This window comes from Microtus ochrogaster, chromosome 8, assembly GCF_000317375.1.
Source record: "Microtus ochrogaster isolate Prairie Vole_2 chromosome 8, MicOch1.0, whole genome shotgun sequence".
NCBI lineage: Eukaryota > Metazoa > Chordata > Mammalia > Rodentia > Cricetidae > Microtus > Microtus ochrogaster.
The window spans coordinates 47,624,404-47,638,135 of record NC_022015.1 but is presented as its reverse complement, the minus strand read 5'-3'; the positions used below and the strand labels follow the sequence as shown (position 1 = coordinate 47,638,135).

General features: G+C 42.9%; 1 protein-coding gene across 2 annotated transcripts in view; it reads left to right on the top strand.

The window, feature by feature from the left end:
• Pcsk5 (proprotein convertase subtilisin/kexin type 5) overlaps nucleotides 1-13,732 on the top strand; it is a 418,822-nt gene that overhangs the window by 274,791 nt on the left and 130,299 nt on the right. For both annotated transcript variants that reach the window (XM_005352026.3, XM_005352027.3), the window contains exons 15-19: nucleotides 1,464-1,566; nucleotides 5,503-5,696; nucleotides 8,840-8,924; nucleotides 12,638-12,735; nucleotides 13,159-13,288. In XM_005352026.3, the coding sequence (XP_005352083.1) occupies nucleotides 1,464-1,566; nucleotides 5,503-5,696; nucleotides 8,840-8,924; nucleotides 12,638-12,735; nucleotides 13,159-13,288 (610 nt within the window). The remainder of the gene's footprint in view (nucleotides 1-1,463; nucleotides 1,567-5,502; nucleotides 5,697-8,839; nucleotides 8,925-12,637; nucleotides 12,736-13,158; nucleotides 13,289-13,732) is intronic.

Below are 13,732 nucleotides of genomic sequence, written 5' to 3'. Positions count from 1 at the left end.
CTCTCAGAGACTGTGCTACCTACAGCTGCCTTACCTCACACCACACAGCCACCCCTCCCCTGGTGCACAGAGCTAGATGACTGAACTGTCCCAAGTTGTACTAGCTGTGAAATTTAATTTGGAAATCAATTTAAGACTCTTGGGGAAAGAGAAATAAACAGTGTTGTCACATGACTCTTGGAATTTGTCAGTAATTCCTTCAAGCCCTCGGCGTTTGAAAATCACTTATTCCATTCAGATCACGAGGACATTTCAAATACATGATTCGCTTCCTTTAAACTGATCTGTACCAGACCTCTGCATGTTTCTTGAACCCAGCTTTCCAAGTCATGTGATGCTGGACAAGCCATTACAACTCAGACAGTCAGGTTCTCATCATCGACTAGCACCTCTCTTTCAAGTTTTTCTTCCTAAGTTCTAGCATTTTATACTTGTGCACTGAGTAATCACAGAGCCTAGTTCTCTAAGGGCTAAAAGACACCTTGGGAGGCTTAGCAGTAAATCCCTTTCATTAAAGCAGGAAGAAATCAAGCACTTGTGATTCCCTTCACCTACATTTTGCATATTTCATGAAATTATGAATTGGTCTTCAAAATTACAAGAATCTCTGGTAGGAAGGGGTTTGAAAATGATGAAGCCAAATATCATAAAAGTTGGAGACCAAGAAGAAAGACGTAAACACTTACCTCAATTACCCATGCCACTAGAATGCTCGGTGTCAATCACAGCACAGCCCACCCCTCCGGCATGGTTTTTGCTTACTATGAATTGTTCCTCATATAATAACAATGAAGAAGTCTAACACGAGAACTTAGGAAGCTTCATCCCAGGTGTGGACTTCTTTAGTCTCCTTTGCAGTTTTGAATTTATATTTTATCTCTTTTGTTGAGCTGCCCTTTGACCTTTGGTGGGACACAAACTTAAAGCTTTCTGTGCTTTACGATCCAACGCCAGGGTCTGATAAGTTTGTGTCATATGCCACAATGATATTTCATGATGGCTGTAGTATTTCAGAGATACTCAATGGCTTTAGTGACCTTATACCAGATACAATATCTACTCTTGGCGTTAAGTAATAGTTTTTTGTCAACTATCTAACTTCTCATTTTTCAATAAATAACATATGTTTTTCACAATGCATAGTAACTATGCTGCAGTGGAACAGTTCATTTGAATTCTAACTTCTTACTGTCTCTCCCAGAGCCCCAAGGCTACCATATGTGTTATAAATACCAAACCATGCCCATAATTTTTATTCTTGTCTCTTCAGCAATTGAGGTTTAGCTTCAATCAACAGCTCAGTTTTGAGATTATAGCTACATTGACCATTGTTCCTCCATCTTAAAGAAATTGTCACTACGTGGTGGCAGGGGGCTAAAATATCTTATTCTATTCCAACTTCAAGACTAAACTGATTTACTAGCATCATTTCCTTTTTCTAACTGCTAATCACTTTTTGAAAGGTCCCTGTGATGCTGAATGCAGTGAGGTTGGCTGTGACGGGCCAGGACCAGACCACTGCAATGACTGTTTACACTACTACTACAAGCTGAAAAATAACACCAGGTAAGAGACAAGCCATGTTCTCACATGAACCCTAAAGCATGCCCCTTATTTCCCAGACATTCTTGTGGGGCCAACCACATAGAGTATGTATGGACATGCTGTATTTCCTGGTTCCTCTTCCAGGCTCTAAACACAGAAAGGATGTCCCTGTTGAGGCCCATGACAGTCCTGTCATTCTCGTGGGTGAAAACCATACTGATTCACACAGTGAAAAATCGGGGTATTTACTAGCCACTTTTCTTGTCTCTGTGACAGATCACCAGACAGAAGCAGTTTAAGGGGCTAAAGGATTTTGCTCACAGTATGAGGAGACGCAGTCCATCCTGGCATAGAAAGCATGGGAGCTGGGTCAAAAGGAGCCAGTCACATCATGCCCATTATGGAAAAAAAAAATCAATTCTGGTGCTCAGGTGTCTTTTTGCTTTTTTTCCCCCTCTTTTTAATAATCCAGGGATCTTGTCTACATTCAGAGTGTATCTTGTCTCATAGGTTAAACCTCTCAGTAAATACAGACACATCCAGAGCTAATTCAAAGTCTCTCCAGGTTGACAGTGCAGGTTAATCATCACAGGTCTACACCTGGTCAACTCAACACTACAGCATATCACTGTCAATAATAACATTCCACCTCCGATCCTCAAGACTCATAAACCTCTTATAATTTAAAGTATATTACTTTCTTATATCTGTAAGAATCCCTGAATCTTAACAAACTTACAGTATTCAAAAACCTAAAGTCTCTTTAGACTTTTTGCATACTTACTCTTAACTTCAATCCCTTATAAAACCAGGTTCCATATTTACAGTTTATAATGGCATGGAATACATATTCTATTTCAAAATTGAAGAATTCGTGTGTGACAAAGATCAGACCAAAGCAAGATCAAAACCCAGTAGAGCAAACATGGAATTCTGCAGCCCTATGTCTGGTGTCTGTGTCCCTTGGCACAAACTGAGCTCCAACAGTCTTGGCTATACCAACCTCTCCACTTCTGCCACCTGTAACAGTTTCCTTTCGCATAAAAGGGCTCCACACATTGCCTATAGCTTTCTTTCATGACCATCCCATGGTCGTGGCATCTCCAGCATCCTTGGGTCTCCCTTGTAGCGTAGGCCTTACCTTCCTAGCTTCACAGTACTTCTCGGAGCCTCCTTGCAGAGAATTTGATCTTGCCTTACTCTGACTGTCCTCGGTAGCTTTCTAGAACCTTGATAGAAGCCTTGATGACGTTGTAATGCTTGCTCAGAAAGGCCAACATTGTGAGGGATGCCGTCAGGTTCTGATGTGCGTGTGAAATGTAGTTTGACCCCCATTCCCTACAGTTGTAGTGCCCTGTGTGCCTTTGCAGTTAAACATAATGCAAACGCGTCCCTGAGTCCGTTGTTCTCAGCAGGGCATCATGTCAGTAGCATTGGCAGTTCAGCCTCCTCTCACACGGATGTGCACCGCCCCTCTGCCCCTGAGTAAAAGCAGCAGTGTGCAGGGTCTCTCGCTAATGGCCCTTTTCATATTGCTCCAGCAAGAAGTTTAAGGTTTCTCTTTAAGGACCGAGCCCTCTCAAGCAATTACACCTCTGTCCTTAGCGACGGTTGGAAACTCCCTTCCTCTGCTTCTCTCACCAGGCACATTGTTCACATCTTTCAGCACTCGCTGGCGTCCATCTGACTAAGAGTAGCGAGCAGTAGCCACATCCCAGCATGCACGTGAGGCTGCCTTAACCAGTTCCTCCACCTAACAGTTAAAACTTTCTAATCAAGCCAATGTTCAATACCCAGGCAGAATGTTATGTGAATGACCCTGGTGCAGGTTCCCATAGAGCCCTTATTTCCCTCTGAAACCTCCACTGCCTGCATTTCTCTCAGCATTCTGACTGGTAGATCGCTATGGGGGTGGCCCCATACACTCTCCTCAGAGTATTTCAGGGCTTCGGTAACCTGAATTTCCAAATGCTTCCATATTCCCCTTACGACTACATACTATGAGGTCAGGTTTATCACAGCAGAAAATCCCACTCATAATACTGATTTTCTGTATTAATTGCTTTCCTCTGGCTGGGACAAAATACCTGACAAAAGTAAACCAGAGAACTGTTTGTTTTGTTTTGTTTTTTGATTTTTCGAGACAGGGTTTCTCTGTAGCTTTGGAGCCTGTCCTGGAACTGGCTCTTATAGATCAGGCTGGCCTCGAACTCACAGAGATCCGCCTGCCTCTGCCTCCCAAGTGCTGGGATTAAAGGCATGTGCTGAGAACTGTTTGTTTTGACTCACACTCTGAAGGGTTATAGTTCATCAAGGTACTGTAGGCACGATGGTGAGGGCATGAAGCAGTTAACCGCATTGAATCAGCAGTCAGACTCGGATCAGTGTAGGTACTCAGCATCCTTTCTCCCTTTTCCTTTTTTATTCAGTCTGGGACCCAAGGCCATGGCATGGTGCTGTCTACATTTAGGGTGGGTCTACAATTAAGTCTCTGGAAACCATGCACATAGATATATCTGCAGGTGTATCTCCTAGGTGATTCCAAATCGAGTCAGGTTAATACAGAATATATGCCATGTATATGTACCTGCAAATGCTTTCTTACTTTTGGAGGCATGGTGAGTGAGATCGGCTGTGTACTTTAGCAGGCTGGCCTTCTCCTTTAGTTCTTTCCTTTACCAATTAGAAAGTATAAATTACATATATTTATGAATGTTGTACATTGTAAGATAACTAAAGCTATTTAATATCTATATTGTCAACATGCTTATGATTTTTGTAATGAGAACATTCTAAATTGACCTTTTTAGCAATTTTCAAGTATGCAACATGTTGCTATTAATTCTAGCCACCATGATGTAAAATATATCTGTTTAACTTAATCATCCTGTCTGAAGTTCTGTGTCCTTTTACTTTTTAGTCCCTGAGTATTAGGTATACTGGTTATGTTTGTCCTTCCTGGACATGCCTTGGCCAGACATATACTTTCTGTTAACATTCCCTAACATACGACTGGTTTCTGTTCTTACTTTACTCTTCCACTTTAGATGTTGAAATAGAGCCTATGCCTCTCAGCCCCTGGTTTCTGCCTAGCTATACAAATGTCTTCCTGTGGATCCCAGCTAGAGACTAATGCCTTCCCACACAAAGCCCATCTGACCAACATCATGTCCTTTCCAGCCCAGCCCACCTTCTCATTCACTTTCAGATAAAATTGTATTCTAGAAACAGTGCTCAGACACCTAAACAAACAGAAAAGCTCGGATTTCTGTTTAGAAGTTAAATGCCTCAAGGAGGAAGGTTCTAAGCTATTTCAGCGTTTGTTCTGTCTGTTGAACTAACCACAATGTCTGGTATGTAATTTGTGCTCAATAAATATTTAAATAAATAAGTAAAGTCTTTCTTTCAGTTATAGACAGTTAAGAAAGTTGGTTTTGTTTTGTTTTTTCAAAGAAGTTTTTGGTGAACAAAATTGTGTGTGTGTGTGTGTGTGTGTGTGTGTGTGTGTGTCCATTTAGATAAGAACATACCACATCTACATACATGTACACACAAGCCATATGACAGGTTTCACACAGAAATGGACAGAATACCTTATTTTAGTGAACTTTTCCATAAAGGAATGGCCCATATTTGTTTTCCCTCTGATTCAACACAACAAGCTAGTCCTTGAGATTCAAACTCCAATTATCCTTTCTTATAGAGGTAGACCGTAAGTAGACGCTAGCAGACAATGAAATACCTGCTTAGTGGATGTAGTGCAGTCTAACTGCGAAGCTCCTCTGACTTCCTGGCTGGGAGGAAGCTTTATCAGACACATTTGGTCCTTTTGGTTTGGTGTGGGCATCCCACTTGAAAATTAACCTGCAGGCAGCAGGCAGCCGTCAGCTTTTCCAGAAGAATGCTGAGGTCTGAGTACTGATGAGGACCCATTTCTTTCGCCATCCCACAATGCAGAATCTGTGTCTCCAGCTGCCCTCCTGGCCACTACCATGCTGACAAGAAGAGGTGCCGGAAGTGTGCGCCCAACTGTGAGTCCTGCTTTGGCAGCCACAGTGATCAGTGCCTATCCTGTAAATATGGCTACTTTCTGAATGAAGACACCAGCAGTTGTGTTACTCAGTGCCCTGATGGATCGTACCAGGATACCAGTGAGTTGCTTTCCAGTATTTGGGTTTTGAAAAAGACAAGGTTTTTATTTGAGTAGCTCCATGCATGGGATCTGGACTTTGCTTAGCACCAAACAGAACCTAGCCAGTTCATCAAAGAGATACTTCAGAAGTATTGTGTAGAGGTGCCTGTAACTACCTGTAGCCGAGGACCCTCTCAATCCCTCCCACCACAATGACTTACCGCTAGACTCATAGTGCTGGAGATACAATTGCAGCTGGAATTTGTTAAAGCAGAAGGACGCAGAATCAACTCAGCAAAGGGAATTAGGGAAGTCTACAGGAATCTAGAACTATGCTTCCGAGAGTGCACACTCAACACATACTTAATCTCACCCCCTACACACACACACAGCCATTTGTGATAGCATGCATAAAATACAAAATATTTCCAGTAGAGACTCTGTGTCCCCAGTCATCATTAGGAGTTGAACAGATAGCCGCTACCTGTTCTACCCAGCACACACGGTCAACCATGCTGCTTGTATAGTTTTCACTGTCTTAGCTTAGGGGACGCTCTCCCTAAATCCAAGTTCCCAGGAGCCATCTGGGGGCCAGCCTGATAGGAAGGATAGCAGTCAGACCTGCTCACGTCTTCCCATTAACCAAATGGGGCTTGCGAAAAGCTTCCAAAGCATGAAATGTAGCATGGACATATGTTGGAGACATTCTACTCATTAATGAATTAAGTGACATAAAGAAACAAGCAAGAGGAGAATGGGCTGTGAGATGATCAAGGACTGTAGTCCCCTAGGAAAGGGAAAAAGAAACCCTTTTATGGAGCTGCTGAGGTGACTTGGTGGTTAAGATTGTGGGTCAGAGGGTCAGGTCCTCCAGAGGACCTGAGTGACGTTTACGACGGCTCACAACACCTGTAATTCCGATGTGAGGGCATTCAGCGACCACTTCTAACCCCTGAGGATCCCTGCATTCACACGCATGTACTGACACACAGACAGACCCATAATTCTACAGAAAGACAGTAAAGGAAGCAAGAAAGGGAGGCATGGAAAAGAAAAAGGGAGAGTCTTTGTATTAAGTTAGAGATGAAGCCAAGTTAAACATGGCAATACAAGCAGGTTTGGGGTGGAGGTATTTATTTCTCACAGCCAGAACATCATTGTTTTACTAAACAGCAATCCATACATTAACCTGTAACTTCTCAGAGGTTGGCCCTTATTAGCTGTAATTAATAAATAGGCAAGACCCTATGGTCAGACTTTGCTTCAGTATGGCCCTCCCAAGGTTGTAGGTGTCTCTGGCTTTGTCTCTGAGCTCTAGATAATTTGTCACCCACCACACGCAGTCTATGATGGCACTGAAGTGTCATGCTGCTGCATGACCTGAGACAGTTCTCTCTCTAAATATTGGACAAAAGTCTTGCCTCTTCAGAGCTGGACTTCTCAGGCTGCAAGATGGGTCCGCCTGCAAAAGTGCATGCCATATAAGCCTGAGTTCAATGCCCAGAATTCAGGGTGGAAGAGATTGATTAGACTGCCAAAGATTGTCCTCCGACCTCCCCTGCACACACACACACACACACACACACACACACACACACACGTTCACACGCATATACTTGGTAATCATAAAGAAATAATTCTTTACAGAAGTGAAATTCTTTTTTCAAGAGTGGCCATTTTTCTATGTAGATCAGGCCCTCGTTCCACCCTTGGGAGCAATAGGGATTCTCCTGAGGTTCTTATTTGCCTCCAAATTTGGAACAGGACTTTCACCTTGTTAGAAGGAAAATGTAAAGGATAAGAAGAGTTGTAAGAGATCCACAGAAACACTCGGTATTTCTTAGGGAGCCATCACCCAGCAGGCTGTTCCTTTCTAAAGAACCTGGGGGTACTCTTGAGAAGCTGTTTGGTTACTTTAGCTACCATATGGCATAGGTTCAAGTGGTCCCTGTGTCTCTCCTATTGCCTTGGTTACAGTTTCTCCCTCTAGTAAGCCCATTTACATACAATACAGTGATCAGGTGTGATCGTGGCTACTCATAATTACTAAGAACACATTCACAATGATTTATAGTTGATCTTTTCCCCTTGAATAACCCCATTAACTTGCCAACATAAGCTGAGAGGTAGAGTTCACTATAATCTTCTTCACTCAAGAGCTCAGAGTCCAGAGACACTGAACTTGCCCAATGAAAGAGCTTTTGCAGAATGCAAATCCCAGGCCTGTGACTTCAAGTCCAAGGCCAGAACCTATGTTCTTAATGTCACAGTAGGGGCTGCTAGAATACCACTGCCTAGGGCTTTGCATTTCTAACTGAAAGATACAGAATACTCAATAGGTCCATATGGGAATCCATCTCCATGGAACCTCGATGAACATCAGCACTTAAAGAGCAGAGAGAGGAGAAGACTGTGAACAACACTGGGTGGGAGCGTGGACAGACAGATGGACAGATAGACAGACAGACAGACAGACAGATGTTTAACAGAGCATGTTCTCAATTTTCTGCAAAAATTTAGCAAAGCTAAAAGTAAAAATATGCCAAGTCACTATTTTTCATAATAAAATCATCATGTTGGTTGGGTTTTTGCAGTGTGGACCTGGGTTTGTTATTGAATATGAAAACTTATGGTGTATGCATTCAAACTAATATACTTTGACAGAACATAGGTGTTATTGGAACAAAATCTTTTTTACATCCATTCCATGGCACTGTTTGAAGTGACACATGACATCTTCAGTGTCCATTTCCTTTTCTGCCACGCTCACCAGATGGTCCTAAAAGCCTTGAGCAAGAAGGCTCCCCATGTCCACAGCATTGCCTTCATCACTTAGCAAAACTGCCCTCACTTCATGAAGGAGATTTCCTGTTGTCGAGTCAGGAAACCCTGCTTTCAAAAGCAAGCTGGAAGAAGTAAGAAACTGTAACGTTTTCAGCTGAGAGTTCCCACAGTCTTCCACATCATGTCACACACAAGTGCCTGGTACTTCCTGGGGTAACCGTTCATGCCATCAGCTGCCTAAACTTCTCAATGCAGCCTCCAGATGAGCCCTTAGGCGGGAGAGGGCGCATGAGTCTCCTGAGTCTACACAGGAACATCTCCATTCCCTATGGAATGCGGTTGACTGACATACGCCTGTGCTTCCTTGCTTTTCGACAGAGAAGAACGTTTGTGAGAAATGCAGTGAGAACTGTAAGACCTGCACCGGATTCCACAACTGCACCGAGTGCAAGGGCGGCTTAAGGTAAGAGGGCGAGATCCAGCGAGAGACACCACCGTCAGGGACCTGTGCCGAGTGAGAGTCAGCATGGAAACCATTCTCTTCCATCTGCCCTAGGCTTGACCCTGACTGAAGCGCTTCCCTGTTATTTGGATTATTTCAACAATTAGATGGGAAGAAATGGGATGCTATCTTGGCTAAGGAAGGATTATGTACCAAGTAAATTCTCTGTAAAGAAGAAGATTTGGTGGCTAGAGAGGTGGCTCAGCAGTAAAGAGCGCTTGCTGTTCTTACAGCTGACCTGAGGATGGAGCTCACAACCATCTGTAGCTCCTGTTCCAGCAGATCCAATGCCCTCTTTTGATCTCCACAGACACAAGGCAGCCACATGGTTCACATGCATGCCTGGAGTTGAAACAGACACACAAAATAAATAAATCTACAAAAAAAATTAAAAATTGTAAAAGAAAGATGGCTCGGGTAATAGTAAAATGACCACTTGAGAAGCATCCCTTATCCATTTTGACTTGCATTGTGCTAGTCAAGAATGACTGGGCAGATAGTGCCAGTAAATACTCTTTAATCTGCCTGATTCAATTCTCAGTGGTGGAAAGTTATTCTCTTATCTTTATTCTTTCTCTCCACACACCCAGCCATTCGCTTATCTCAAGTACCTCAGGTTCAGTTCCATTAGACTATCTGCGGTGTGCACACAGATTTAACACCAGGAGGTGTTTTCCTCCAGTTGGTGGCTTGCTCGCGGCCAAAGCAGATATTCGGTAGACCGTAAGAGAGCAATCGGCAGCACAAACGATCATGAAGCCTCTGTCTTGAGGACAAGATCAGCCGCTTTTATGCAGAGTCCTGTGCAGGGCTCTGGCTTTGTGTGGAGGTGGCACTTGACAGTGGATTCCTTTCGGTAGTGGCAGAGTATTTCACTCCATCCATCTGTGATCCAAAGTGAAGGAGCATAGTGTAGGCAGTTACCAGACTGGTACCCGGACACTCATCAGTGTGGGGACATAACTTACACCTATCCATTGCCTGTGTCGTTCTTCTTTGTTTCCATAAATGCTCTTAGTAACTTAGAGCCTTGCTTCTCAGTACTTGATAATCTTGATAAATACAAGTCCACTCAACTTCCTGGTTCTTCTTTTTAATTTCTATTTTATGCACGTGTATTTTCCTGTATGTATGTTTGTGCACCATGTATGTGTCTGGTGTCTATGGAAGTCAGAAAAGGGCACCAGATCCCCAGAGCCTGACAGTGGTGAGCTACCAGCTGGATGCTGGGAATCAAACCTGGGTCCTCTGGAAGAACAGCCAGTGCTTGTACCAACTGAGCCATCTCTCCTGTCCCCCACTTAATTCTTCATAAAGGAACAGGGAAATGGTGCGGTAGAAATTTTCTTCAGCCATTTATTAATTGTGATTTCGGGCAAGTCACTTAACTGCTGCTGCCTTCCATTGTTCTCATTATAAAATGGTGAAAGTAGCCTCTACTTTGCAAAGTCTGATGGCGTTTATGAACTGCTTACATCTGGTACGTAATTAGTTCTTTATTTTTTTCTCAGAGAACGGTTTATGGAGTAAGTTAAAGCAGAACGCACAGCAGAAATGTGAGGGCCATGTATGGAGTTGTAAATGTGCCAGTAGCCGTATTAAACGGGGTGAAAAGCTATAAGGGAAATGATTTCAATAAAATACTTCACTTAGCCCAGTATATCCAAATATTACCATTACAACATGTGGCCAACGTAAAAGAAAACTATTTGTGAGCTACTCTACATCCTTTATTGTCTTATTAAGTCTCTGAAGTCTGGTATATAAGTTCTTAACATATGTTTAAGACTTAATAATGTTTATAGGAAATATCTGTATAAGATGCTTTTAAATCTAATTGAGAGAGCAAATTTTATAAAGCCACCATATTCCAAATGTGCTGAGAAGTTTGCAATAACTGAATCTAGTATAGCTGTTTTTCAAACATAGATATAAATTAATAAAAAACTGAATGGAAATTTAAAATTTATTTCCCAACCTCAAGGGCTCAGTAGCTGAGTGGCTGGCCTGGACCTGAACTAGCCACTTTATTCCAGAAGGAATGGAGGCAGCCCTGAACTGGGCTGGTGGGCCTCAGATGACCGTATTTTGGGAGCAGCTGACCACTCAGGGTTCAGTGACTGCTCTCTGTGGCCCGCCCCTTCCATCATCAGTTCCTACACAGTGCAGCCTCTGTCTTCTCCTGAACGGAAGCCAACATCAGAACGCTGTTCTTTCTTAGAGAGCCAAGGCATCTTTTCCAAAACTGTGGTACTTTATTTCGAGTGGTCCTTATTTCATTCCACAAAAGGATCCATTTTATGCAACTGTGCTATCCTGTAAAGCTGGAGAAAGAGAGTGAGAACTTGGTTGGCCACAGGCCAGCAAGCCCTGAGAATGACGCGCACTTTTGGTGAAGCTGCCCTTTGTCACATCAAGGCTCCTTCCTAGGTGCTTCTGGGCTGACCATGTGATCTCAGAAGACCTGAGAAGTCGCTAAGAACAAGTACAAAGAAATGCCTTTGCCTAAAATCCAAAAAGAAAATAATTAAAGTGCTAACAGGAGTATTTATGATTCTTTTCTTCAGCTGCTTTATTTTTGGACTTCCCTAGTTTCTTGAATGAGTAGAGAGTGAAGTAAATTTTAGTTTTCAAAATTAATATAACCCATATACAAAGCAGCCAAGTAGAATATAAATTGGAGCAATACAGAATATTAAAAAGTAGAAACCATTTGACCGTGTTTCATAATTACACATTGTCCAATAGAATTAATTTGATAACAGAGATTACACCCACTCTCTTTCAATTTCCATTCCATGATTTTTTATATGAAATAATATACATTCTCTTTATATTTTTAAGTTTAAGATTCAAGCTGTAAGCTTGGTGCCGTGACATGCACCTGTCGTCCCAGAGGCCAGAAGGTCATTGTCAGTTACATAGCTAATAAATTCAAGGCCAGGATAGGCTGCGTGAGAACCTGTCTCAAAAATTAATTAATTAGTTAGATAATTAATTAAAATTTAGGCTATGAGCAATGTCATAGCTGACAGAAATTTAAAAGAAGAAAATGCTTACATTTTTATTTTATATTGTAGAAACTTAGATATGTCCCATAGTCATAGCTAGAAAAGTAGCAATTTTATTAATATTGTGGAGATACCGCCAGAAAAAACTAAACACTAATACAACCAAAGAAAGTCAAGATGTCTGCACAGTTGTGTTTTGCTGATTGTTCATCAGAGTGACTAAAGTGAATGAGCCAACAGAAGATGGCAAAGCTGTAATAAGATGTTGCAGCCAGAGTTTTTGTTGTTCTTTATGGGTTTGAGTGTTCTGCTTGTACCACATGCACACCTACCCACAGAGGCAAGAAGAAGGTATCAGAAGAAGGTTGTGAGCAGTCTGATGGGCGCTGGGAACCCAAACCGGTTGCTCTGCAAGAGCCGGTGCTCTAAACCACTGAGCCATCTTTCCAACCCTTTGCCAATACTTTTTAAGACTGTTAGATCCTGAGTAAGGTTGAAATATGCCGGGTTAAGTGCCAAGAAAGGTCTAGAGCCATTTTCTTTGTCTGGCAGCTCTCTGGTCTCCCAGCAGAGATTGTATCTGTTACATATGGAGTCTTGTGTCTCACTGTCATTTTGTCATAGATCAACAGTCTGTTTATGGGTTGTCTCTGTTTCTCGCAGTCTTCAGGGATCCCGCTGTTCTGTCACCTGTGAGGATGGACAGTTCTTCAACGGCCACGATTGCCAGCCCTGTCACCGTTTCTGTGCTGCCTGTGCAGGTACCGTCTCCTACTCCCCCCTTATTTTATTTTCCTCCTTGTGGCTTTGGTTTTATTTGGCCCTCTCCATCTTTCATGTAACACTCAATATGTTCCAAGTGAGTATAGAAGGCCACATGTCTCCTGATAATTTTGCACCAGTTCTCACAAAAAGCCAGTTGTCAGCACCTTGTCCTCACGGGGAAACTTAAATATCACAGTGGCATCTTCTGCTTGGAAGAACAGGTGTTCTTGGCAAATAGACTCAGTTTAAAACACAAGAGCCCCACTGAGGAGAGTCAGAAAGGGGACCATAACGTCATGGCTTAAGATGGTGGTAGATGGGTGTGGTTTTCACAGACTTCTATGGAGTTCCATACTTCAGCCTCTTCTGAGGCTTTTTGATTTTTCTTTCCTGTTTCTTGCATGTGTCTTGCACTGAAGGGGCCGGAGCAGATGGGTGCATTAACTGCACTGAGGGTTACGTCATGGAAGAGGGGAGATGTGTACAGAGCTGCAGTGTGAGTTACTATTTGGACCATAATTCAGATAGTGGATACAAATCTTGCAAGAGGTAAGTCTGTCTGCTGTGACCCTAGCCTTGATATCCTTGCAGGACTGCCTTCCCACGAAATGAGAAAACCGAGACTTTGTAATGATAAAGTACAGTTCGGTCAGTTGCCTTCAGACACTGGCCTGCAGAGTTGGTTCTGTTGCCTGGTGTTTTTAATTCCTCGGGACCACGGTTAACATTGTGTGTGTGGGTGGGGGTAGGTGCCTGGAGGCCAGAGGTCAGCGTCCAGTGTCTACCTCCACTGACCTTTTATTTTTTGAGATAAGATCACTCACCAGTTTGACCAGATGGTCAAGCACAAGCCCCCAGGACCTATGTCCCTTCCCAGTGCTAGGATTCTAGAGGCACAACCCCACACCTGCGTTTTGACATGGGTACTAAGGATCTGAACCTTACCAAATTAGACATATCCACAACCCCAGTTCCCCCTCACACCTACCCTAG